The sequence below is a fragment of the Scyliorhinus torazame genome, chromosome 17, assembly GCF_047496885.1.
Source record: "Scyliorhinus torazame isolate Kashiwa2021f chromosome 17, sScyTor2.1, whole genome shotgun sequence".
In the NCBI taxonomy this organism is placed as follows: domain Eukaryota; kingdom Metazoa; phylum Chordata; class Chondrichthyes; order Carcharhiniformes; family Scyliorhinidae; genus Scyliorhinus; species Scyliorhinus torazame.
The window spans coordinates 174,081,021-174,108,831 of record NC_092723.1 but is presented as its reverse complement, the minus strand read 5'-3'; the positions used below and the strand labels follow the sequence as shown (position 1 = coordinate 174,108,831).

The following is a 27,811-nucleotide window of genomic DNA, read 5'->3' as shown; positions in this document are numbered from 1 at the left end:
AGAGCGGGAGATATTTCTGGTAAGCCATGAAAAGCATTTGGAGCCTCGAACATTACTACCCATAACTCCAGGCTACAGCAATAAGTGACACAGCAACCCAGACTCCTTGGAGGGGATGGGGGTTGGCTCAAATGGCTGGACAGCTGCTGTGCATCACGGACCTACCTTTCCCCCCCCTAACTGGTGAATGCTTTGGCACTGTGGATCAGGCCCGTCTTTGGGTACCAAACACAAGAAAAATAATGCTCTTATGAAGAACTTTGGATCGCTATATTAAAAAGGGGCTATATGAACACAAATGGTCATTGATGCAAGTCAGATTTCTTCCAGGAATTGAGAGTTCTGAAAACAAGTTGAAATAACTTTCTTACCAGAAATTGAGCACAATGATAATTACAATTCAGCAAGCTACAAGAGCTCCCAAACAATCATTTATACTTATAATACATTTAAATTTAAAATGACAATTTAAGGGTGCAACAAAAATATTCATTGTGGTGTATTTTTAAGTAAAGAGTTCCATTCAATGGAATGGAATCAAAAATGCATATTACTGACATACTTGAAAATAAGAATATATGAGCTCACGAAGCTTTGACTTACACAGGGGTAGAAGGCAGGGGTGCCCGCTGTCGCCGCTGCTGTTTGCGCTGGCCATAGAGCCATTGGCGATGGCTCTCAGGGGGTCGGCAGAGTGGCAGGGGATAATAAGGGGACAGAGGGAGCATCGGGTGTCGCTCTATGCCGATGACCTCTTGCTGTATGTTTCGGATCCGTTGGAGAGTTTGGGAAGGATTATGGGCCTGTTTGGGAGGTTTGGAGGGTTCTCGGGATACAAGCTGAATGTAGGGAAAAGCGAGGTATTGCCTGTGAATGAGCTGGCACAGCGGGCTAATTTTGGGGGGGGGGGGGATGCCATTTATGGTAGCGAGGGATAGGTTTAGGTACTTGGGGATTCAGGCAGCGAGGGAATGGACAGGGCTCCATAAGTGGAACTTAAAGCTGGTGGAGGAGACCAGGGAGGATCTTAAGAGGTGGGATACACTGCACCTAACGTTGGCGGGGAGGATCCAAGTGGTGAAAGTGAATATTCTGCCGAGGTTCTAGTTTATCTTTCAGGCTCTCCCGATCTTTATACCAAAGGCCTTTTTCCGGAAAGTGGACCCAATCAACTCTGACTTTGTATGGGCGGGGAAGGTGCCGAGGGTGGGGAGGACCCTGCCTCAGAGGCAGAGGCAGCAGGGGGGCTGGCGTTGCCAAACTTGCTTCATTACTATTGGGCGGCGAAGGTGGACAAGGTGCGGCGGTGGTGGGAAGGAGAAGGGATATAGTAGGTTAGGATGGAGGAAGAATCTTGTAAGGAGTCTAGTTTGAGGTCTATGGTGACAGCAGCATTGCCAATGGCTCCGAGTAGGTATTCAGGGAGCCCAGTGGTGCAGTCCACGGTGAAGATATGGGATCAGCTGAGGAGGCATTTTAGGGTGGAAGGGATGTTGGTGCTAACGCCACTGTGCGAGAATCATGGGTTAGAGCTGGGGGGGGATGGATAGTGTATACAGGAGGTGGAGGGAGGTGGGGCTGGCCAAGGTGAGGGATTTGTATATGGAGGAAGGGTTCGCCAGTCTGGAGGAGCTAAGGGAGATGGGAGAGCTGCCGAGGGGTAGTGAGTTCAGGTATCTACAGGTTAGGGACTTTGCACGAAAGGTCTGGAAGGGGTTCCCTAGATTTCCGGGATACGCCCTGCTGGAGCGACTGCTGCTTCCAGATGTGGAAGGGGAGGGAAGAATTGGTGATATAGATAAGTGGCTGGGGGAGTAGGGAGGTGAGCAGGTGGTGAAGATCAAGGAGAAATGGGATGAGGAGTTTCAATTGGGAATGGAGATCAATTGGGGTGTATGGAGTGAGGCACTGCGAAAGGTAAATGGGACCTCCTCTTGTGCAAGGATGAGCCTGACAGTTTTAGGTGGTGCACAAGGTGCATATGACTCGGGCGAGAATGAGTGGGTTCTTTCAGGGGTAGCAGATGAGTGAGAGAGGTGTGGGCAGGGGCCAGCGAATCATGTGCAAACATTTTGGGGTTGTGAAAAATTGGTAAGATTCTGGGTGGGAGTGTTCACGGTCTTAGCCAGGATAGTGAAGGAGGGAGTGGACCCGGACCCTTTGGTGGCGATATTTGGGGTTTCAGAGAAGCCGGAGCTCATGGAGAGGAGGAAGGCCGATGTCTTGGCCTTCGCCTCTCTGATTGCACGGCGACGAGTTTTGCTGGAGTGGCGGTCGGCATCGCCACCGGGGTTAGCAGCATGGCTGGGTGACCTGTATGACTTCCTGTGGTTAGAGAAGATAAAGTATGAGTCAAGGGGCTCAGCAGGGGAGTTTGAGAAAAGGTGGGGGATGTTTGTGACCGTGTTTGAGGAGCTGTTCGTCGCAGGGAGTGGGGGAGGTTGAAAAAGGAGAAAAATCTGTACAAACTGTACAGTTAATTGTTGGGATGAATGTTTCCCGGGGTGTTTATTTGTTGTAACCTACTTTGATACAAGTTTGCATAAAATGCGTTTAAAAAAAAAGGAAGAGTTTAGATTAGGCGCAGTATTTGTGAATTCTCAAGAATTTTGTGTAACTGATCAAAAAGCATCAAACATGCACATTGCTCTTTCTCGAGATCAGTGTTTTTGGGGGGGGGGGGGGGGGGGGGGGGTGGAGACTGCAACCGAGGAGCCAGGTTCTCTTCTGGGTTTCAATAGAGGACACCTGATTGGAGAGTGATCTAAACCTTATTCAGAACAATTGCATATTTGATAGGAATAGATAACAGAAGTATGATGCTTCTCACAATTGGATTAATAGTCCATAACTGTATAGAGCTTCATGTCTTTGATAATGAAAATAACTGACGTATGTCTGGAATGAACTCACAAAACCAAACAAGTGCAAGGTTTCTTGTTTTCCAAATGATTTAAACAGGGACATGGCACAGTAAAATATTAGATATGTTTGTCGTTAAAACACTGGTTGAGGTATCCAGCAAGGCACGTTGCAATAGTACTGTTTCATTGCATGGATATTCAATTTGTCAGTAAAATTCCCCAGAGAATAGAAAGCTGCTAAATGCTCAAATTATAAATGGAAATACATTCATGCAGGTAAAATTACCATTACATATTCAACTATCGGTCTTCTGTTAAACCAGTTAGGTGCAAATGACAATTGTTCTACGCATTAGTTATGGCTCTTTTGGCATTTCCTAATACGACCATCTCGACCACATATGCATAATTCCTTCCAGCTATATTCTTTCCTCAGTTCCGGTTTTACGGAGTTTTCAAGATTAGCTATTTCATGTCTGGTTATTTTTCTCCTCCCTTGCGGTTTAAAAGTTCAGCACATTCAGTACTTACCTACTGATCATGGATTTTTTTCCCCCTCTTCCAGCACCTCACTCAGGGTGCAATATTTACAAAAGATAGAATATCACTTTGTTATATTATCCTGCTGTCTACTTTTGAAAACCTTTAGAGTTAAGAAATATGATTCCAACGGTGCTTCTTTTCTAAAAAAAAAAGTTGTCATCCCCTCCAGACAAACTACCTTCTGCCAGGTAGGCAGAATGCACTGCTCCCAATAGGAGGTAAATGTTCCTCATTTGCACTTCTGTTGCAGAACTTCATACCAGGAGTTCATTGGAAGAGAAAAAAAGTGGGCCAAGTGTATATTCGGTCTGATTCTTAAATTCTAATGGGTAGAAAATGGGACGATCTGCAAAAATAGGCGTTAAATTCCAGTCGAGACAAGTCAATTTGACCCTTGTACTACACAACTGAAAGTCAAATGGTGTTGAAGTCAGGATTTAAACCAAAGCAGTGGTGCACAAGTGGGACTAAACCAACCTTGTAGGGAATTGTAAATTGTCAGTGGCAGCCTGCACCATTATAACACCCCCAACATTAAAAAATCAACATTAAAAAATCAAAGCACCTCAAGTGGCTTGGGAGCCTGAATGGCAAACAGGAAACATTATACATATATTTTTTAAAAAAGTATGCCAAATGTAAACTGTAGTTGCCAAATCGTTGCTGTGTAACTTATAACACATGTAATTTCATAATTATTAACACAAAGATTATTTCATCGAACAGAATGGGATATAGATTGCAAAACTCACGAGGCTAATAGCTAATATTAAATGGTTAAGCTTCGCTCTTGTAGTTCTCAAACTGCTATATTACATATATTTTATATATATTAAAAAAAAGGGAACTGGGGGTTGCTAAGGCTAGACATGTACTGTTACTTTAGCTGGACAAATTGGGAGTCCTGTTGTTCTCTTAATGGAAAATGCTCAAGTTCTATGTAGCTGCTATTATAGCATGGACTGGACAACTTATTTATTGGCCTCAGCAAAGACACTGTCCACCAAGAGTAGATTTGTGACCATTATCAAACAACGTCATACAATTGTTGGCCACACCAAACAAATTCAGCAGAATGAAATACCTCGACGTATTTCCTACAACATGATAGGGCTGGATTATTGTAGGCAATGCATCGAAGAAAATCCATTAATATTTGATCAGAACTGGTTGTTCAATAAAACTTTAGGAATATAGTATTTGGTTTTACTCACTAGCTGGCAGATCCCACACACTTAAATACATCTGTAAATCACAGTTAGGGTTCAACACCAATTTGAATGTTTTTTTCTTTTTTCCAATGAAGGGGCAATTTAGTGTGGCCGATTCACCTACCCTGAACATCTTTGGGTTGGGGGGGGGGGGGGGGGGGGGGGGGGGTGAGACCCATGCAGACACGGGGAGAATGTGTAAACTCCACATGGACAGTGACCCGGGGCTGGGATCGAACCTGGGTCCTCGGTGCAGTGAGGCAGCAATACTAACCACTGTGCTACAATGCCACCCAAACTTGAATTGTTTTGAGAAAAGTCACCAAACATTAAAGTTGACCTTGGCACAGATTGTTATTTACTGTACCTAACTTTACAGGAAATATCCTGACCCAGTGGTGGAATTTCTGGAGGGTTGGGAGGGAGAGAAGAAAAGAATCAAGAGGTTAATATTTTAGATAAGCGGAATATTTAATTATTCTTTCAAAAAGGTGAAAGCACTAAATGACCTACAAAAAGTAGATTGAAAAGAATTCTCGAAGTACATAGGTACTTTATTCAGACGAGTCTCTTCAGCCAGCATCCAGCACTTTTCGTCAATCACGGTTCACAGGTGAACAATCCCCAGTAGTTTGGCGAGAGTAGCTGGACGCATTAAAAATGAAGCTGGGAGCTTTGATCATCTTGTATTTGGCTCATCATGTAGCAGTATTGGTCCATGTCCATACTAAGTATTGCAGCTGAGGCAGTTAGAATTATAGTCATGATTTAAAAAGAGAAATCAAACCGGTACGAGTGTTAAGTCCGCCGACACCTTTTTCGTTGGCAAGCTTCAGGGTCTACTGAGGAACTAAAGGAATCACTGCTTGATGAGCTGCATGCAGTCTCTTTGCCACTGCCTTCATGATTCATAGAGAGGACCCATCCCAATCGATTGCAGAGCATCCGTTTCAGACCTGGGGGTAGGGGAAGAACCTCCAATTTGTCATTGTGATCAGGTAATAGTTGTCGGAGTCGTAGACAGCAGAGGTACTGAAGAGAGGTTGGGGAGAAACAAGATCTAATCACTTTCATACTGCTCCTCGCTGCAGTTGAGCAAACCATTGGGAAGAACTTCTTGTTTTGAAGCTTAGTAGCTGCAACTCCTTTGTAAGGAAAAAAAACACTTGTTAATGCCAGTGGGACACACACCACAACTGTAATTTCACAATACAACTACCTTGCACAATTGCAAATATTACAACCACAGCAGATGTTATTTGCTGATTAAGCCAGGTCCCAGAGGGAAACATGGCTTACTGATCATAACCCTTTGTATTGGTCTTCTGAAAAAGAGGGGAAGAAAACCCACTGATACTAAGAGCATAAAATTCCTGCAACACTGTTTAAAAAACGTCCTCGGTACCGAGAGACAGCAGCGCTAACCACTGCGCCAACATGCTGCCCACAAAAACAAATAAAGGATTAATAAGAAAAGAAAACATAGGCACACAAGATTCAAGTTACACAGTTAAAACAGTATTACAAAACTTCCCCAAAAGAACTTACTTGGTCAGAAAAAGTAAACACCTTCTTGGTTTGGCACAGTGGGCTAAACAGCTGGCTTGTAATGCAGAACAATGCCAGCAGCGTGGGTTCAATTCCCGTACCGGCCTCCCCGAACAGGCGCTTTCCTTGTTTAAGTTCCTTATTCTCCTTCCCTTTGAAATTTAACAGCTGAAAAGCTAAGCCCTTACCTATCTTCCAATGCAATTTTTTAAACCTAACCTATTTATTTATAAATGGCCTTATTACAAATATATGCCTTTAACACCTTTACTATTATCTCTCCAAGACAAGTTGTCTCTACTAACTTTTCCTCAGCTTAGTTAAATCATTTACACAGAACACAATATTCCCCAGAACTACTCAAAATAACATCCATCACAAAAATCACACTAAATTCAAAAGTGCTGCTCAAATATCATCGTAGTACAAACTGATTTTGCCAGATCAGCTGTTGCCAGAAAGAAATATGCCCTTTTAAAAGATTCAGAGTAAACATGGCCAATTGTAGAATTTTCTCCTAAAGCATAAAGTGCCATGTCAGTAACCCATATAGTTTCTACTTCCAAAGGATCATATGTAGGAAACTACTTCACTGTCAAATCTTTTAAATGGCAAGATTATCTCAAGCAAGGGCAAACATGTACCAAGACCATTATTTGTACAAAACAGAAGAAACTGAATTCTATGGAAAATAAAGAATTATCCAGTACCCTCTGCACAAGTCTCTCATCCTGCAGGTGCAAATAGTTTACACCAGCAGTGACACTGATATTTCACAATTTTATATTTAACTTTAAAAAAAAAAACAATTTTAGAGGTATTTTTTGGCATTGTAAACCGTTACAGACGACAGAAATATGCAAACATCAATGGAAAACCAACACTTCAACCAAACCATAATGCACATACCCACTCCTCTCCCATAGATATTACCCGCCGATTTATCCCTCCTACTCTACTCTAATCTCCCCGCCCCCCCCACCTGCTGACGTTCACTCTCCCACGAAGAAGTCAATGAATGGTTGGCACCTTCAGGCGAACCCCAATACAGATCCCCTCAAGGCGAACTTGGTTTTTTTCCATACCCAGAAAACTTGACATGTCCGAAAGCCATAGTTCGGTCTTCGGGGGTTTTGAGTCCCTCCATGCCAGCAGCATTCGCCGCCGGGCTATCAGGGAAGCAAAGGCCAGAATATCGGCCTCTTTCTCCCCCTGGACTCCCGGGTCTTCCGAAACCCCGAAAATTGCCACCTCTGGACTCATCACCACCCTTGTTTTCAGCACCTGGGACATGACCCCCGCAAATCCCTCCCAATACCCCCCAAGCTTAGGGCATGCCCAAAACATATGAACGTGGTTCGCTGGTCCTCCCTCGCATCTAGCGCACTGGTCCTCAACCCCAAAGAATTTGCTCATCCGAGCCACCGTCATGTGGGCCCGGGGAATGACCTTAAACTGAATCAGGCTGAGCCTGGCACATGTTGCGGTTGAGTTTACCCTACTCAGGGCTTCCGCCCATACCCAGTCCTCCATTTCCCCGCCGAGCACCTCCTCCCATTTGAGTTTCAGTTCCTCCGTCTGGGACTCTTCCCCCTTCATGAGCACCTTGTAAATATCCGAGACTCTACTCTCTCTTCCTTCTCCTCTAGAGACTATTCTGTCCTGGATCCCTATTGGCGGGAGGCGTGGGAAGGATGGAACCTGTCTGCGTACAAAGTCCCGCACCTGCAAGTACCTAAAGTCATTTCCCCTTTCCAGCCCAGCTTTCTCCTCCAACTCCCTCAAACTCGCAAAGATCCTCTCCAGGAACACATCGCCCACCCTCCTCATCCCCGCCCGCCGCCATGTTCGAAACCCTCCATCAATGTTCCCGGGGGCGAATCGATGGTTATCACAAATTGGAGCCCAGACCGACGCACCCACCTCCACTGCATGCTTTCCCCACTGGCCCCAAATCACCAGGACCGCCCACTACCGGGCTGGTGGAGTACCTGGCTGGTGCAAGCGGTAGGGGAGCCGTGACCAGGACTGCCAGACTGGTGCCCCTGCATGAAGCCACCTCCACTCACTCCCAGATAGACCCCGTACCCACCATCCACTTTCTTATCATGGCTATGTTAGCCGCCCAGTAGTAGTTGATCAGATTCGGCAATGCCAGTCCCCCCTCGCTGCGGCTCTTTTCAAGCATCGCCTTCCTCACCCGCAGGGATTTTACTGCCCAGCAAAGCTCATGATGATTTTGCCGGTCCTTTTGAAGAATGACCGTGGGATAAAGATTGGGAGGCACTGGGAGATGAACAGGAATCTAGGGAGGATTGTCATCTTTACCGTCTGCACCCTCCCTGCAAGTGACAGCGGGAGTGCATCCCACCCCCGAAACGCCCTCTTCATTTGTTCCACCACTCTAGTCAAATTTAACTTATGTAACCTGCCCCAGTCTTGTGCCACCTGTACCCCCAAGTACCGGAAACTTTCCCCAACCAGTCTAAATGGCAGCTCCTTCAGCCTATTCTCCTGGCCCCTTGCCTGCACTACAAACATCTCACTCTTGGCCATATTTAATTTGTACCCTGAGAACCTGCCAAATTTCCTCAATGTTTCCAGTATATTTTCCATCCCGGCCAGTGGGTCCGACATGTACAGGAGCAGGTCATCCGCATAGAGAGAGACCCTGTGCTCCCCCCCTCCTAGTCATTCCCTTCCACCCCTTTGCAGCTCTCAGCGCAATCGCCAACGGTTCTATGGCCAGCACGAACAGCAACGGGGGGAGTGGGCATCCCCGTCTGGTCCCGCGATGTAGTCTTAAGTAACCTGACATTATCCAGTTCGTCCTTACGCTAGCTTTTGGTGCCTGGTACAATAGTCTGACCCAATTAACCAGTCCCTCCCTGAACCCAAACCGTCTGAGTACCTCCTACAAATAGTCCCACTCCACCCGGTCGAAGGCCTTCTCAACGTCCATTGCCACCACTACCTCCACCTCCTTGCCCGTCGGGGGCATCATAATCACATTAAGCAATCTTCTCAAGTTGGCTGTCAGCTGCCTGCCTTTCACAAACCCTGTTTGGTCGTCTCCAAACACCTCCAGTACACAGTCCTCTATTCTAATCGCCAGGACCTTGGCCAGGAGCTCGGCATCCACATTGATCAGGGAGATTGGCCTGTATGACCCGCACGATTCCGGGTCCTTGTTCCGCTTTAATATCAACGAGATGGTGGCTTGCGACGTCGTCGGAGGCAGGGTCCCTCGCCTCATTAAAAAGGGATTCGGGGATATAGTGTACGGGCCGGAGAGTGGAGCTGAGTCCACAAAGATCAGCCATGATCTCATTGAATGGCGGAGCAGGCTCGAGGGGCCAGATGGCCTACTCCTGTTCCTAGTTCTTATTATGTGAACACACGTGCCCTTTTGACTGGCCCATTTAGTCCTCTGACATTCCAGGAGATCAGCCTGGTTGGGGGGCACCCCCCCACCCCACACCGGTCAGCCATAACCTTTCTTGGGCCCGCGCGCCGCGTTTGGCTCGCCTCTTGTCCGCCCACGTCCCTTTCTGAGCATTAATAAAATAGCACCACAGTAACACAGACAGTACCCGTTTATCACCTACCTGAAACAAACATAAAAACCATAGACATAAAAAAAACCCAACCAACATGTTTAATCCCCATTGCTTACCGGCCACCTTTATTTTACAATGAAGGCTCCAGCACACCCAGGGAACACGACGAAAGGTACCAACAACAGCAGAAAAAAAAAGAGGGGAAAAAAAAAGAGCATACGAGAGGGGGATCCCCTCCCACCCCCCGCATCCCCATCGGCAAAAGCTGCCCAAAAATACAACACATGGCACCTTTAAAGCAGTAAACAGTCGACCGTCAGTCAAGGCACAGTAGGCATCCCCCAAACGATAACTCTCAAACCCTAGCTTGTGTCCGTGGGTCCTTTTTTCAGGACCAGCCCCTGATCCCTCACGAAGTCCATCGCTTCTGCGGGCTTGGAGAAATAGTGGTGTTGGCCCTGATGCGTGACCCAAAGATGAGCCGGGAAGAGCAGACCAAACTTCACATGCTTTTTAAATAACACCTCCTTAACTGGTTTAAAGGCTGCTTGACGCCTGGCCACCTCCTGGCTTCGGTCCTGATAAATGCGAAGAACACTGTTAGTCCATGTGCTGCTCTTAGCGCTCTTTGCCCACTGCAACACCCGCTCCTTCTCCACAAACCTGTGGAACCCGTTCACCATCGGACGGGGGGGGTGGCCCCCCCGGACGCATCTGCCTCGCCCGTACTCTGTGTCCCCTCCAGCACCGCCGGTCGCGGAAAGGCGTCAGCCCCAACAGTTGCATCAACAGGTCAGCCACAAACTGTGGCATCTGTTCCCTCAGCCCCCTCCGGGAGGCCGATGATCCTCAGATTTTGTCTGCGGGCTCTATTTTCTAGCTCCTCTACTCTGTCCAGCAGTCTTCTTGGTGTCTCTCCTTCAGCCCATCGACTTCTAGCGCAGCCATCGTCTGCACGTCTGCCTGCTCCTCCACCGCCTCCCCCAGCTCCTTAACATTTTTGTCCTGGGCATCCAATCTCTGGTTCAATTGATCCACTGCCTTCTGAAGTGGGTCCAAGTTATCCCGCTTCAATAATTCAAAACTGCTTTTTATCACCTGCAGCATGTTTTCCAGCGCTTGCTGGATCGCCGGGTCAGAGGTCCGTAGATCCGCCATCTTTGCCCCCGGGTCAGCGTCCCCTGCACCTTGCCTTTGTCCTTCCCTCTCCCGTTTTTGCTGCTTTCTGCTCTCCTGCGGTTCCATGCAGCTCTGCCCGTTCCTCAGCACCTCCGTGGCCGTCTTTCCAGCGCTACGCAGTCACGCAAAACCGGGGAATCAGGTCCTCAAATCCCGCCGGAGTGAGAGCCACCAAATGTGCGATTCACTCACTCATCGCCGCCACCGGAAGTCTTATATTTAACTTTTAAGTGAAATTCAAAGTTATTCCTTTGCTTTCAGATCTGTAGCAAGATTATAACTGCAAAAGTATTTAAACTAAGCTACCGGATGTCAATTCACTAGAAAGTTCTGGTGGTCATTGGAATGCAACTGGCTTTGATCCAAGTATTGTAGAAAACCCAAGAGCATTGCAGTACAAATTTGCCATTTGTGGAATTCTACCTTTTAGATTTGCGGAATGGTATTGGAGTGAGTTTGCAGCTTTGGTTTAAAAAATATTAAACTCCTCAAACATATTTGTGTCTTATAATTGGGACAGCATACTTTAAATAAATAAATAACCCTATTTTTAAAGAGCTTTGACAAAGGGTCATCTGGACTCTAAACGTTCGCACTTTTCTCTCCCGACAGATGCTGCCAGACTTGCTGAGATTTTCCAGTATTTTCTCTTTGGTTTTAAGGAAAGGTTCTCTTGTAGCTCGGTTTGCAACAGGTCGTCAACTGGTGATCAACAGGCAATGAAAATGAAACAGTCAATTATATTCAGGAGCACTTGGCGAGATAATATTCACACTACAAACTAGGCCATACCTATGCATTTTCGATTTTTGAAAAATGTCAGGGTACCATGCCAGGTATCCAAGTGAACACCCATGATGGAGCCTTGTCCAAATCTTGTTGAGAAGTGAATCTTGGCACCTTTGTGATGTAGTACACCTACAACAAAATTAATCAAAGATTTTAAAAGTTTAACACCAGCCAACTACAGCACTAGTATGTGACAAGTTTTGTAAAAACATTCAAAGAATGTAGTTTTGGTATTTAGAACGCAACAAACTCTGATGGAAATTAACGGTTTGAAAGCTTAGGACGGTTTCAAAGTCCTTGGCCAAGTCCAAAGTGCATGAGTTCTAAGATCTCTTTTTGTACACGAGCCTCTTTCTTAAAGCAAATATTGCACTCCTAATAAAAATCAGGGTACAACAAAACATTTTTGCATCAAGTCAATCCTGTTTGCATAGAATTCCATATGCATACAAGAAACATGCCATTTTGTTTTCCCAATTTGTCCTCAGATTTGTGGCTTGTATTTCTCCATTTCCAGGCATCATGTCACTCAACTGGAGATGGAGATACTCAAAGCACTGGTTCAAAACTTGAACAGTTTAATCAGGGCTCTGCAGTAGGGGAAAGCAGTGCCTTCAAAAGCTTGGCTGAATTGGGATGGAGAAAGCTGACACAGGTTGCAGAGAATGCACCATAGTAAAGTAATCTTTATTATTGTCACAAGTAGGTTACATTAACACTGCAATGAAGTGACTGTGAAAAGCCCCTAGTCGCCACATTCCGGCACATGTTTGGGTACACAGTGGGAGAATTCAGAATGTCCAATTCACCCAACAAGCACGTTTTCGGGACATGTGGGAGGAAGCCAGAGCACTCTTGAGGAAACCCTAGCAGACACAGGGAAAACGTGCAGACTCCGCACAGACAGTGACCCAAGCCAGGAATTGAACCTGGGACACTGGCGCTGTGAAGCAACAGTGCTAACCACTGTGCTAAACAATGCTTGTGGATACAGAGACTAGAATGTCATTCAAATCCCATTCATACTTAAGAGGGCTGGTAATCTCCCATTTGAAAAATGACCAAAAAGCTGGAGAAAATATCCCATTATTAATGATGTCACAAAAGCAGTACCTGTATAGGAGAGACCCCAACTATTTTCATCCTTTCCCAGTAAGCTGCAAAATGTATGGCGGAATTTGTCCAATTTGACATCAGTTGTTCCTATTCCTACCATCTAAATAGTGCACAAAAATAAGAGAGGACGTCAAATACATCAAGTTACAAAAAGATAAAGAATTTGGTCAGTGTAGTTAATGATGCCATGGGTGTTAAAAGGGCTGTTAAATACGAGTGGCCATTACAATTCTATCTCTTGCATGTTTCATTAATATCAATCAGTAAGCACACCAAACAAGACAAATTCTAAAGTCACAATGTTTGGACGTAATACTGCCCAAAAGGCAGTAATATTAAGAGAACATCCGATTATCAGTACAAGTTGGATAATTTTCAATTGGACAAATATAGTTAAGCTGAAAAAAAGATACAAATCCAGTAATTAAACTGATGTCCAGCCTTCTGCAGTGTGAAATCTTCAACACAGGATAGATTCAGTTCATAATTTAACCAACAGACACTGTTTAGAATATGAACGGTTTAGAATATTTCAAATAGGAACTTGGATGGATCTTTGGGACAAAATGGTTAGATTATTTTGTTTGACCAAATCTGTGTTTCTAGGTAGCTAAAGTTCAATGAATTCAGTCCCCACTTCAGTGCTGACTAGTCTCAACAGATTTTAACTTATCAGATACCAACAGATCTGCTGCACTACACAGTCCCCACAATTTAAAAAGTGAGCAATCATTATCGCCAAAAAGGACGGATTTCTATTGCAACTAGTTGCCACGTGAGTGTTAAGCAATGAATGGTAAATTCCCTTGGCGACTTAATCATCCCTGACAGGTAACCAGTTACAAGTTACACTACTCAGCACTGATTGCATTAACATGTTTAATAAATAAGTAGCATCGCCTTATGATACACTTAATTCTCCCTCCATGTGCTGTGGGGTTACAGCTTAAATCATGACTCACTAGTTTTGTTCAATAGAACTAGCATTACTTCTTGAAGTTATCCAACTCACTAGTTGGTGGGGACTGTCGCTTTTATTCCATTCACTTGCTGATTTCGCTGTAAGATCAGAGAAAGAACCAATAGCCCAAGCATGTAAAAAAAAAAAGCCAGGTTGTCAGGCTGCAATTAGAACATTTAAAGATCATTCCAATCTGGCCGTCTAGGGAATAGTGGAGAACAAGAATACAGACAGAAGACAGTAGTAAAAATATTAACATAGTTCCTGTTGGAACACCATTTCCTGTGTTAATAAAGGATGGATAACCACAATAAGTACTTCCCCTAAACCACTGCTTGATAAGTCTCTAGTTTATAAAGATATAGCATGACAAATATCAATTTAACATTAGTGGTTAAAGTGACGATAAGCATAAAGAAGTCAGTATGAAAATGAACTGATGTGTACAAAACTGGTTACCAAGTCCTTGTTCCCAGCTTTTATCACAAAAAAAACCACATTTAGTGCCGCATAATTCCTTAGAGAATTTCCAGAAGGGACCCTTGTGCAAATTCAATTACCATGTGATAATGTAATGCCTTGTCTGCAACTTTGATGAACTTACCATGTCTGTACCATATACAGGGGATGTCATTTTTATTTCCCAGAAGTGTTGACCTTCACTCATTTCTTTGTCCCCACGAATGGCTGCAGTTCCACAACTATAATCCATGTGGAAATTCACTTCTCTGTTCTCGCAGCTCAGCAATGTAGCAGCGGACTTGGTAGAATCATCCCACATCCATTCAAAATCTGCAGGAAGGAGCTTTAGTAAGCTACCATTACCACTAACAGTCATGCCTTAGTCACTTACTTACTACAGGAACATCAAGAGCAGCTGACATTATTTGTGATAAACGGAAGCACTGTGCAAATTTATAAAGGCATAATTTATTAAGAGTTTTAGGGCAGAGCAGGAAAGAACATTTTAAATTCTCAAATTAGCATTCAATTATTAAAATATTTTCCGTAATCATCTTTGGAATTTGGAAAACCTGCAATGATTGCAACCCAATTACTTCAAATGAATGTTACTCAATGTCGCAAAGCCAAAGACAGAACAACTTTTCCGTTACATTCCATGATCGCTGATGTCAACAAAAAGAATAGGGCAAAAGGTTTATGGTCACACATTATAATATGAATCAACAAGATACACGAGAGTTCAAAGTGCCGGAAAAACTCAGATCTGCGTGAGGGAGAAACAACAATAGGGATTTAGTTTGACACGTCTTTGGGAGTGCTTTGAATACTAGACTTGTATAGTTAAGATTTCTGCCACTGTGGTCACTAGAAGTCAGGAATTAAATCCCATCTTGAAAACAGTCATCCATTATTCATCATCACAAAAAGCTAACATGCAAGTTCAGCAGATAACAGGGAAGGTTAATGGAATGTTTATTTTAAAACAAATGGAGCAATAATAATCTTTATTAGCGTAGGCTTACATCAACGCTGCAATGAAGTTACTGTGAATATCCTCTAGTCGCCACACTACGGCACCTGTTTGGGTACACTGAGGGAGAATTCAGAATGTACAATTCACCTAACAAGCACGTTTTCCAGGACTTGTGGGAGGAAACGCACGTACAGACAGTGACCCAAGCCGGGAATCGAACCTGGGCGCTGTGAAGCAACAGTACCACTGTGCTACCACGAGTATAAAAATAAGTGAGTCTTGCTAAAACTATATCGAGGCACAAGTTAGACCACACCTGGAACACGGCAGCAGTTTTGGTCCCTTATCTGAGGAAATATGTCCCAACATTGGACGCAGTCCAGAGAAGGTTTCACTGGTTTGATCAGCGGTATGGAGGGATTTTCTTATGAGACTGAGCCTTTACTCATTGCCATGGGAGTGTCCCTTTAACAAGGTTTTTGTCTTATCACATGACTTCAGTGATGTACTTTTGTGGGTGGAGCTGAGCTGTGTAGGTTTGTTTTTGCTTTTGCTTTCAGTTTTGACTGCTGTGGACTAGACAGAGAAAATAAGTGTTTTGGCCTGTCTCTCTAGATTTTCAAATCAAAAGTTTCTTCCAGGAAAAACCCATTGATTACAGTTACCGGTTTTGTAACATAAAATATATAGTTTGCTTTCCAGAAGGGTTTAAACCTGGTGTGACGGGGTCAGGAAAAGCCAGTCTTATTCAAGTGAGAATGCAGAGTGCTGGGCCATGCCCTTGAAAAGGGTTTTGTGGTTTATGGGATTTTGTTTTTGAATTCGAACAGTTAAGGAGGAATTAATTAAGTGTTATACAGAGATTACTGTAGCTATAGGGTACTTGTATCTATAATTGATAAAAATTCTTGCTGTGTTTATATAAATGTTAACTAACTTCTTTGAATAAAGCTTGTTTGACTCAAGTGTCTGGGAAGACTGTTGAATCATACTGAAGGGAAGGCTCTTGTGCTCATCCTAGCCAAATTCAACATAAAGGATGTAGGTCAGGTGGACTTCATAATATACTTTGGAGTTTCTAAACCCTGGCCCCCAACATCAGAGTTTAGAAGAACGAGAGGTGACCTGGACATGTCGGATTCTCAGCGGGTTCCGGATTATCAAATCAGTCATGATCTAATTGAATGGCAGAGCAGACTCAATGAGCTCAATGAGCTCAATGGCCCGTTTCTACTCCTATGTCTTATGGTCACCATTTAGTCCACTTAAGGACAGATCCAGCAGTTAAAGTCAATCACAATGATACCGGAGATTCCTTAATTGGCAACGATGTAGACCATACTGAAAGTCAACTGCTGCAATGTACTGTAACCTTTTAACTAAGTGGACTGTTGCACCCCAATCGATAGTAAATTTAATAAGGTGTAGTTCTACTGGCACATCTCTTGCGCCAAAAATAGTTACTACTTCAAATTTATTCACTTGCCACAGATCTGCTGAAGACCGATTTCTTAAAAGCCCCGATCTGTCGACTGAAACATTTTGATGCTGTAATTCTGGAAAGCAGCAGGACTAAACATTCCTTTTACAATTCCGAAGCACTTATTAACTGCTATATAAAACTTGCAGTGCTACCTCATCCCTTGAAAGTGACAGCAATTTTTAATTAATTCTTACATTCATCCTCCTCTCCACAGTGACAGTCCTTCATGCGATGGAAACTACGCATACCACCACAGTAGCGTGCATCACTTTGGCTTACACAGTCACAGTAAGACTCCCCCGTCACAGGTAATGCCGTTGGGATTGATGGCGGCAAGTGGAATTCTGGCTCAGAATCGGAGTCGCTGTGCTTTAAGAGATGAAATAAAAGCCACATTAAAAACAATTCTAGAATGATCTCATAGCACCAATATGCAGATTTTCCAGCAGGAAATCCTCATTCTGCAACAGCAAGGTTTAAATCAACGATAGCTGCAAAATTAGATAAAATAGAAAACTGACCCCATATTTGATCTCTTTCCCTCCTCTCCCCCCTCATGAATGTTTCCATTCAATAACTAGAGGTTTGCAAATAAGAAGCAAAACAAAGATTGGTGAAAAATAGATTTTTCCTAGGCAGACGTTTGTGAACGATGCCAGAAACTAGGCTTTGCAATTTTGCACTTAAATAGTAAAACTAGCTACAGTAGCTCAAGCACTGATACAAAGGAGCAACAGCTTTCACCTTATTGCAATATCAGCTACAAAGTAGTATCATCCAGACTCACCCAACTTGGGGGCTAATGATATGGAAAAAAAACCTTTTGGCATAAATGAGGCCAATACATTACAGAACTACAAGAGACAAATTTGAGATGTGTCAAAATCATTATAGTATTCTGAAAATTTAGCAACAAACAACAAAATACAACAGCTGCTGGAAGTCTGAAATAAAACCGATGAAGGATTACCGACCCAAATGTTAATTGTGTTCCATTCCACAGATGCTGCCTGACCCAAGTATCCCTGGCATTTTGTTTTTATTTGGCAGTAATTTGTTTCAATGGTGGGTTTCTAAGAGCTTCAATTTCATTAAATATTTTAACATTTCAGACTGCAGAATTCAGAGTACCAAAATCATTCCATTTCTAGTCAAAACAAAAACTGCTACACTAGTTTCTTGATTCAGTTGAAACTAAGTTACAGTTCGAGTCTCGGAGCTAGATACTGCCCTATAATTAGGCAGCAAGTCAAGTGCTCTCAAGCAGTCCAGGTTCAAATGCAACAAGACCTGGACCATATCCAGGCTTGGGCTGACAAGTAGCAAGTAACATTGTTCTGCAATGACCATTTTCAACGGGAGAGAGAAGACAGTCATTGCCCCTCGACATTGAATTGCATTATCAATCACTGAATCCTCCACTATCAACATTCTGCGGGTAACCACTGACTAGAAGTGATTTGTCACTGAAAAGTTAAGAATCCTGTGGCAAATAAGTCGTTTTCTGACTCCCCAAAGCCGGTTCGCCATCTACAAGGCAAAGTGGGGGGGGCGACAGAATGCGCTCCACTTGCCTGGATAAATGAAACTCCTCCAACACAAGCAGCTTGATACTCTCCAGGACAAAGCAACTCACTTGATTGGCACCCATTCATCACCTTGAACATTCACTGCTACCGACTTTCGTGCCAGCAGTGTGTGTCATCTACAAGATGCAGCAACTCACCAAGCCTTCTTAAACAGCACCTTCCAGCATAGACAATGCCATCTAGGTGGACAAGAGCAGCAAGCACATGTGAATAACATCGCTTGCAGGTGCCAAACCACCCACCATCCTGGCTTGGAATTATATCACCGCACCTTCACTGACACTGGGTCAAATTCCTCCCTAATAACACTATGGGTATACCTACTACACCCATGGACAAGGGGCAGCTCACCACCGCATTCTCATGGGCAGTTAGGAATGGACAACAAATGCTATTGATGCCTACATCGCAAGAATGTTTTAACAAAAATGTCAATTATTCTATAATACACATGAACTTTCTATAGTGAGTGGATGTTGTAAGCCTGTTCACTAGATTTATCACCTGTAGGATTTTGATTAGGTTAACACCAAGTCTTTGACACTTCGAACTATTTACAAACATACAGCGAAGGGCACATACTAAGAGCTTTCTCCTGGCTGCGACTGACTGAGGTGGTGCAGTTCATGTGCTCCTACATCACTTGTGGGTGGAAGTGTACCAAATGCCACATTAACATTTTATGCATCAGACTGTTGCACTACACCCTCCCCCTCCAATCAAGTCGGTAGCCAATTTAGTTAAGGGATTATAAGTTTACTTTTGGACAATTGTTGTGCAAATGCACCTGGGGAACCTCCAAGAAAGATTCCCCAGCGCATCTTTGTGCCACCTCCTAAAATCAGGCGCTGCGGAGCCAGGAAGTTACAGCCCATGTTCATGACATCATCTCAGCCCATCAAGTCTTTAAATTCGACGGTTAGGTGGCCTGGAGACCTTGTACTTCTTACATATCATGTTCGGACTGCCACTGGAGGAGTGGTAGGCTCCGTCACTGCTGTTTCTTCCTGTAGATCGAGGTTATGTCACCCGAGAATGTTCTTATCCTTTTCTTCCATTCCTTCATATTGAGTCACACTTGGTCAGTTTAGCTGTTGCACTACTTCAGGGTTGCTACTTTTTTTTTATAAAAGGGGTGAACGAACAGTGTACTCTCTCATTGGTGCTTTTTCTGCTTCATAATAATATTTATTATTATTATTATCACAAGTAGGCTTACATTGATACTGCAATGAAGTCACTGTGAAAAGCACGGAGTCGCCACATTCCGGCGCCTGTTCGGCTTCACAGAGAATTCAGAATGTCTAATTCACCTAACAGAACGTCTTTCGGGACTTGTGGGAGGAAACCGGATCACCCGGAAGAAACCCATGCAGACACGGGGAGAACGTGCAGACTTCATACAGACAGTGATCCAAGCCGGGAATTGAACCCAGGTTCCTGGATCTGTGAAGCAACAGTGCTAACCATTGTGCTACTGTGCCCGCCCACTGTCATGTCATCGTGTGGGTTGTTGCGACATCTGTGGAAGTTACCGGTCCCCAATTATTTCACAATACAAGCAAATTTGAGTACTTCCTTCTTTTCCAATTGTTTGAGCTTATGAATCTTTTCATTCAGTTCAGCAACTACTCTGCCAAGTGGATTCATCTAGTTTTGAGTGGAGTTATCTGCTGAACACTGACAACTTTACCTGGGCATTCTGGTTCGGAATCTTTATTCCATGGCTACCGACTGCTCCATGGCTGTTTTGTAGAATTTCTCTCACCTGCTTTCAAAGTGTGGATTTGCTCTTCCATATTGCCGGTCTCAACTTTCTTGTTCAAGAAGCTCAGCAGTTTTGGTCATTAATTCTGCTTTCAAGCAACTGTTCCTGTTCTAGGCATTTGGTGCAATGCTGACTGGAGAAGTCCACCATATCTTCCTCAAATTATTTTGCAGAAACAAACACAAGCCCTCAAGTGTTCTACGTCTCAAGTAACACTGCATGCTTTCCTTTACAAACACATCTTTCAGGGGCCAGTTTAGTTTAGTTGGCTGGACAGCTAGTTCGCGAGGCCAACAGCACGGGTTAAATTCCTTCTCAACCTTGTCCTCGCCAGAGGTGTGGTGATCCTCATGTTGAATCACCACCAGCCAGTTCTCCCCCTCAAATATTTCATGCAAGTTGTCCAAGCCGATTCCTTTTTCTTCAGCAGAGCATAATTCCTCTGCACTATCCTTCAAATTCAAAGAACAAAGAACAAAGAAATGTACAGCACAGGAACAGGCCCTTCGGCCCTCCAAGCCCGTGCCGACCATACTGCCCGACTAAACTACAATCTTCTACACTTCCTGGGTCCGTATCCTTCTATTCCCATCCTATTCATATATTTGTCAAGATGCCCCTTAAATGTCCCTATCGTCCCTGCCTCCACTACCTCCTCCGGTAGTGAGTTCCAGGCACCCACTACCCTCTGCGTAAAAAACTTGCCTCGTACATCTACTCTAAACTTTGCCCCTCTCACCTTAAACCTATGCCCCCTAGTAATTGACCCCTCTACCCTGGGGAAAAGCCTCTGACTATCCACTCTGTCTATGCCCCTCATAATTTTGTATACCTCTATCAGGTCGCCCCTCAACCTCCTTCGTTCCAGTGAGAACAAACCGAGTTTATTCAATCGCTCCTCATAGCTTATGCCCTCCATACCAGGCAACATTCTGGTAAATCTCTTCTGCACCCTCTCTAAAGCCTCCACATCCTTCTGGTAGTGTGGCGACCAGAATTGAACACTATACTCCAAGTGTGGCCTAACTAAGGTTCTATACAGCTGCAACATGACTTGCCAATTCTTATACTCAATGCCCCGGCCAATGAAGGCAAGCATGCCGTATGCCTTCTTGACTACCTTCTCCACCTGTGTAGCCCCTTTCAGTGATCTGTGGACCTGTACTCCTAGATCTCTTTGACTTTCAATACTCTTGAGGGTTCTACCATTCACCGTATATTCCCTACCTGCATTAGCCCTTCCAAAATGCATTACCTCACATTTGTCCAGGTTAAACTCCATCTGCCATCTCTCCGCCCAAGTCTCCAGACAATCTAAATCCTGCTGTATCCTCAGACAGTAATTCTTCAATTACACTTTTACCAAGCATGCACAGAGAAGTTTACTTGTGCTCGTCATTCATTCTAGGTTAACTTTTATCTCCATATTTCCAGAGATATATGAAATGCAACCATTTCTTTTTCAGCTCTGTAGTAGCTGCATCTCTTTGCTTCCTCCTGGAATGTACAACATTACAGAAGTTCAATAACTGAGTCGGTTCTGTTGCTCAAGGAAGTCTTCATTCCTTAACGCTGAAGGCATATGTACAATTTTTTTCATTTGATCTTTAAGGAAAAACTTTTTCTTGTTCATCCCTTGCCTTCTCACTCTGCTCTTCACTGTTTAGTTACTGCTGATGTTTTTCTAGGGGCACACTGATTCCCCAAAATGTTTTTTCACAGCCACAACACAAACGTCTTTTGTGGACTTTTGTGAGGGCCACGAAGAATCCAGCACGAGTTTCAATTTCCAAACTGGCCAGCTGTATTTATACAGTGAGTCTGGTAATGATTTTTCCGCCCCCCTCATTGGGGAAGCTCATACTCCCACAGGATTGTGGGATTGTCATTAGTCCCCAGCCAATGGTAAGCAGGCAGGTTATAACATCCCCCCCCCCCCCCCCCCCCCCAAAGTCCAAGGAATCCACCGAAGACCCTGGCGAAGGAGGGCGTCGGACTCGTTTTGCCACAGGCAGGACACCATTTGCACGAGGCGCTGGATCGGGCGGCGTGTAACGAGACGGCGACCGGCGCTTCCGTGATGAACGGCGTTATGGTTGTACATCCACGGCCCGTGGGCCCGAGGATTCCCCCTCTGATGCGCCCTGTGTCTCCATTACGGAGTCAGAGTCTGCTGCCTCTGTCATCTCGGCGTCTCTATCTCCGCGCGGTTCTGTAACGACCTGCGCAGGCTTTGAGTGAGGCACCAGAGGAAGATTGAGGACTACTTTCCATTTACTAGTCTCTGCGGCTGTAGAAATGGGCTCCGGGGGTGGGGAATCTTTGGAAGGGATAGTCTTCTGGACCGAACGTGGTCTACATGTTTGCGCTGGAGACGACCCTGGGCTTGCACCAGGTAAGATATAGGGCCCGTTTGGCGAAAGAATACGCCAGGGACCCACTGGGCACCACCCGCAAAATTACGAACGAACACTGGGTCACCGGGCGCAAACTGCCGAATCGGCCGATGCCAAGAAAAACCCTGTCCCTGCCGTTCTTGTGAGCGGCGTACTTTTGCGCCAAAGTCCAGAAAAACCATACTAAGGCGGGTGCGAAGTCATCGGCCCATTACTAGTTCTGGGGGAGCTACCCCAGTCACCGCATGGGGGGTGGTCCTATACGAAAACAAAAAGCGAGCCAGTCTCGTGTCCGCTGACCCGGAAGACTGTTTCTTTAGGCCTCATTTGAATGTCTGCGCTGCGTGCTCCGCCAACCCATTTGAAGCCGAGTGGTAAGGGGCAGTGCGGATATGGAGTGTGCCGTTCGTCTTCATGAACCTTACAAACTCCTCAATGGTGAATGGAGTGCCCTTATCCGTGACCAGCACCTCGGGGAGGCCAGGTGTACTAAAAGATAAACAAATCTTCTCAATTGTTGCACAGGACGTTGTGCCTAGCAGCTAATGCACCTCTAGCCATTTAGACTGGGCGTCAATTAATAAAAGGAACATGGATCCTTGAAAAGGGCCGGCAAAATCCTCATGCAAGTGCGCCCAAGGCCGCCCTGGCCATTCCCAGTGATGTTGGGGCGCGGCCAGCAGAAGCTTCTGATGCTCCTGACAAATGGAGCAGTTTTGGGCCACCTTCTCAATTTCGGCGTCGAGGCCTGGCCACCAAATATAACTCCAGGCCAATATTTTCATTTTGCTCACACCTGGATGCCCATTGTGCAAATCTCTTAGTATCAGCTCCTGTCCTATCAGTGAGGTACACTCACTACAGATATTTATATACGCACCCATTTATAAACACCAATTTCTTAAAGGTACATGACAACACATGTTGCTCATTGGTAATTGTCTACTGAATGCTCATCCTATGTAATCTAAGTCCACATCCAAGTGGAAAAGCACAGTGAATATTATAAGAACCAATTCCCTTGATCACTGAACAAAGAGCATTAGCGCAGAGACTAGCACATGAGGGTTAGATTCCTGTCTGTACTGGGTTAATACAACTGGTTTCAGCTAAAAAACGGAAGTTCATAATGTTAGGAAGGAAATCAGATAAGATGTAATTCACTTATAGACTACTCAGTCTGTAAGTATGTTAGCAATTAAATATTTTGCATCATATTATCTACCTGACCATCCGAGTCATAGCCAGGACCTGGACCTACTGATCCATCAGGCATTACTACAGCCACAGCTTCAGCATCTCGAACACCACTGTACACATACCGCCAGGCACGATTATTTCTGGTACGTCGAGACATGGTGCTCCTAAAACCTGCAACATAGGAACATTTGTACTAAATTAGCAAAAAATTGGACAGTTGTTTTTCCAAATAACCACATCAGAATAGTAATTTTCTTAGATAGCCACATAGACAACTTCCCAATTAGGTCATGACAGATGCTCTCAGAATCTGCTGTACGTACTAGGCATACAAAAAGCATCAAGTAATAGACAGCGCTAAGCTGTCCCACAATCAACAGACCAGATCCAAGCTCTCAAATCCTTCCACACCCAGTCAGGAATGGTGACGGACAGTTAAATATGCAAACTGAGGAAGAAACGTTAAAGATATCCTGATCCCCAATTATGGGGAGCCCAACACATTACTGCAATTGCAACCATCTTCAGCCAGACGTACAGAATGGATGATCCATCATGTCCTCCTCCCAAAGTCCCCAAAATCACAGATGCCAGTGTTCAGCCAATTCAATCCACGACAAATCAAGAACAGCTGAAGGCACTGATACTGTTTAGGCTATGCACCGAGACAATATTCTGGCCATAGTACTGAAGACTTGCACCCCAGAACTAGCTGCACCCTAATCAAGCTGTTCCAGTACAGCTACAATACTGGTATTTACCCAGTCACCACTGACCAGAGAATGAGCTGACCAGCCATATAAATACCATGGCTACAAGAACATCTGAGGCTGGGAATTCTGCCAAAAGGAAATGCAACGCGCAAATCAGAAGTGTGATGGAATATTCTCCACTTGCCTGGAAGAGTGAAATTCCAACACCACACAAGCTTGATACCATCCAGGACAAAGCAGCCCACTTGCTTGACACCTTCCACCACTGAACACTGGCAGCAGTGTGGACTATCTACAATGCAGCAACTCACCAAGGGTTCCTGCGACAGCACCTTCCCTACCACCTTCACCATCTAGGTGAAATGCAGCAGACATATGGGAACACTACCACCTGCAAGTTCCCCTCCAAGTCACTCGCCATCCTGACTTAGAATCGCAATTTAGTTCCTTCATTGTCACTGGGTCAAAATCCTGGTACCCCTGCTCCTAACAGCACTGTGGGTGTACCTACACCATACGGATTGCAACAGTTCAAAAGGCAGCTCACCATCACCACCTTCTACAGTTCAAGATAATTTACTCAGAAGATATTATGCAAATGAAATATTGTTTAAAAGTGGCGGCCACAAACACAGCTGAAAAAAATGGCAACTGATGTATACGCAGCACTCTGGGGTCACATTCCATCCGCATTTCCTTACCTGCGTCTGTCTATTGTCAGGGCAGATGCAGCGTGAGGCAGAGGCAAGCAATTATCATCAGGGTCTGGGAGTTCAACACAACCATCAGTTAGGGCTTTCATAAGAATATTAAGGTTAATTTCCTTTTTGGTTCTTAATATTCACAATCTTCAGGTAATATGGTAAAGTGAAAGGTATTCCTTTGTGCTTGCAGCAAGCAAACATATATTCTTCACAGAAATAACATAATTAGCTGCACTCCATCATAGAATTTTAGATCATAGAATTTACAGTGCAGAAGGAGGCCATTCGGCCCATCGAGTCTGCACCGGCTCTTGGAAAGAGCACCTTACCCAAGGTCAACACATCCACCCTATCCCCATAACCCAGTAACCCCACCCAACACTAAGGGCACTTTTGGACACTAAGGGCAATTTAGAGTGGCCAATCTACCTAACCTGCACATCTTTGGACTGTGGGAGGAAACCGGAGAACCCAGAGAAAACCCACACACACACGGGGAGAACGTGCAGACTCCGCACAGACAGTGACCCAAGCCGGAATCGAACCTGGGACCCTGGAGCTGTGAAGCAATTGTGCTATCCACAATGCTACCGTGCTGCCAGACTGAAGGCTGGTTTAACACAGTGGGCTAAACAGCTGGCTTAAATTGCAGAACAAGGCAGCAGCTAGTGTTCAATTCCCGTACCAGCCTCCCCAAACAGGCATTGGAATGTGGCTATTCGCATTAACTTCATTGAAGCCTACTTGTGACAATAAGCGATAAAAAAAAAAAAGGTCTTGAGACAGTGATACATGCCCAGTGGTGGAAGAGTGCAGGACTACATTTTCCTATAAGAAGTCTTGCACTCTGAAAAGATTTTTCTAGTGCTGAAGATGAAAGTCAAAGACATGCTGAGATCCAATGTGATAAATGAGAATAGTTTTGCTGGTAGTATTACTGATGATATGCATTGTGCATTTATGACTCTTTCATAGTATTGAGAATTTATAACCAATACCAATCAATATGATCAGTCGCTGCACAGCTACCTATCAAACAAACATATTGCGGGATTAAAGTAAGTTCACATCCAGGCTCTGAATACTTAAACCCCCAAAGTCTAACTACACTGCAGAAACTGCCTTTCGTCCGGGGCGTTGTTGTTGTGACACTCCGAGAGAAAATAGAAGTCAGAAAATTATATGCTAATCCCTTTGAGCAAATTGTTTATAACACGGAATAAAAACCATTAAGGAGTTGGATTACCAGGGCCAGTCAGTACACATCTCCAAAGATAAAGTTGCATTAATACTTGAGGAAACAAAAAGAAAATAATTTACTGGATTAGATGTTTAAAATGCATTTCACATGACACCACAAGATAGTTATGCTACAGAAAAGAACAAGGTGGAATTAAGGATGGTAAACAGCAACAAAGAGATGGGTCATGGGCAGACAATGTAGGGTGGTGGGTTAAAAGAACTGCATTTATGTACCACCTTTCACAACCACCTGACATGCTAGTATTTTGGAGTCGTGAAAACATCAACAAACTGTTCTGGTCCACCCATGTTGATGCTACGACCACGAAAGCAAAACGGCACCTATACTTCTTCAGGAAACTAAGGAAATTTGGCATGTCCACATCCTATCTGGCTGCATCACAGCCTGGTATGGCAACTGCTCGGCCTAAGACTGTAAGAAACTACAGTCGTGAACACAGCCCAGTCCATCACACGAACCTGCCTCCCATCCATTGACTCTGCCTACACCTTTCACTGCCTTGGGAAAGTTGGCAGCATTAAAACACCTCCAACCTGGCTTATTCACTCGTCCAACTTCTTCCATCAGGCAGGAGGTACAAAGGTCTGAGAACACGCACTAACAAGTTCAAAAACAGCTTCTTCCCCCACTGTTACCAGACTCCGGAATGACCCTCTTATGGACTGAACTCTCCATGCATCTTCTCTACTGAGTAGTGCTACACTCGTATGGTTCACCCAATGTCTGTGGCTATGTATTTACATTGTGTATCTATCGTATGTCCCATGTTTTTCTTCATGTATGGAATGATCTGTCTGGACTGTACGCATAACAGTGCTTTCCACTTTACCTCGGTACACATGACAATGAACTCCAACCAGCATTTCAATGATCAGATAATCTGTTTTACTTATGTTAAATCAAGGGATAAATATTGGCCAGGACAGTGGGGTTAACTCTTCTGCTTCGCAAAATAGTTCATGGAGACTAGGCCAAGTCATAACTGACATACAAGACAAGTTTTAAAAAGATGGAGAAAAATGCAGCTAGTAAAAAAAATAAGAGCTTAGGAAATAAAGCCATTTAAAATATATAGACATTAAAATTGAACTACGCATTACTCAGAAAAAGCAAAGCGAAATGTTAATTGAACACATGTTAAAAAGATGGGAGAGAAAAGTCTAATTTGTAAGGGATTAAAAAGGGAATGCCCATCAATAATTATACAGCACAATCACCCCGAATTTACTAATGAAATCAGTTTTAATGAGGGAACATTTTAACACGAAAACTGGAAATCACATTCTGTTCCCCGCATTACCATATTCCGATATTAACTGCAGTAATTCTCCAAGGGCATCCTTGAGGCTTCATCTGTTCTAATGGGCTGTTTTTTTCCAGTCTGCTGAATTTTCAACTTCAAACTACAGCAAAATTAATAAAACCTCCCAAGCTTCATTTAAATTGTTCCTCTTCCTGGAATCAAGTAGCTATTTGTTTGCATTC

At 44.3% G+C, this 27,811-nt stretch overlaps 1 protein-coding gene across 3 annotated transcripts in view; it reads right to left on the bottom strand.

Moving 5' to 3' along the window:
* Nucleotides 1-5,070: 5,070 nt before the first annotated feature.
* LOC140394427 (SPRY domain-containing SOCS box protein 3-like) overlaps nt 5,071-27,811 on the bottom strand; it is a 26,663-nt gene continuing 3,922 nt past the window's right edge. For all 3 annotated transcript variants that reach the window (XM_072481690.1, XM_072481688.1, XM_072481689.1), the window contains exons 2-7: nt 23,671-23,816; nt 16,887-17,061; nt 14,376-14,563; nt 12,808-12,910; nt 11,698-11,823; nt 5,071-5,763 (exon numbers count right to left, since the gene is read on the bottom strand). In XM_072481690.1, coding sequence (XP_072337791.1) covers nt 5,417-5,763; nt 11,698-11,823; nt 12,808-12,910; nt 14,376-14,563; nt 16,887-17,061; nt 23,671-23,802 — 1,071 coding nt within the window. In that variant the 5' untranslated portion in view covers nt 23,803-23,816 and the 3' untranslated portion in view covers nt 5,071-5,416. The remainder of the gene's footprint in view (nt 5,764-11,697; nt 11,824-12,807; nt 12,911-14,375; nt 14,564-16,886; nt 17,062-23,670; nt 23,817-27,811) is intronic.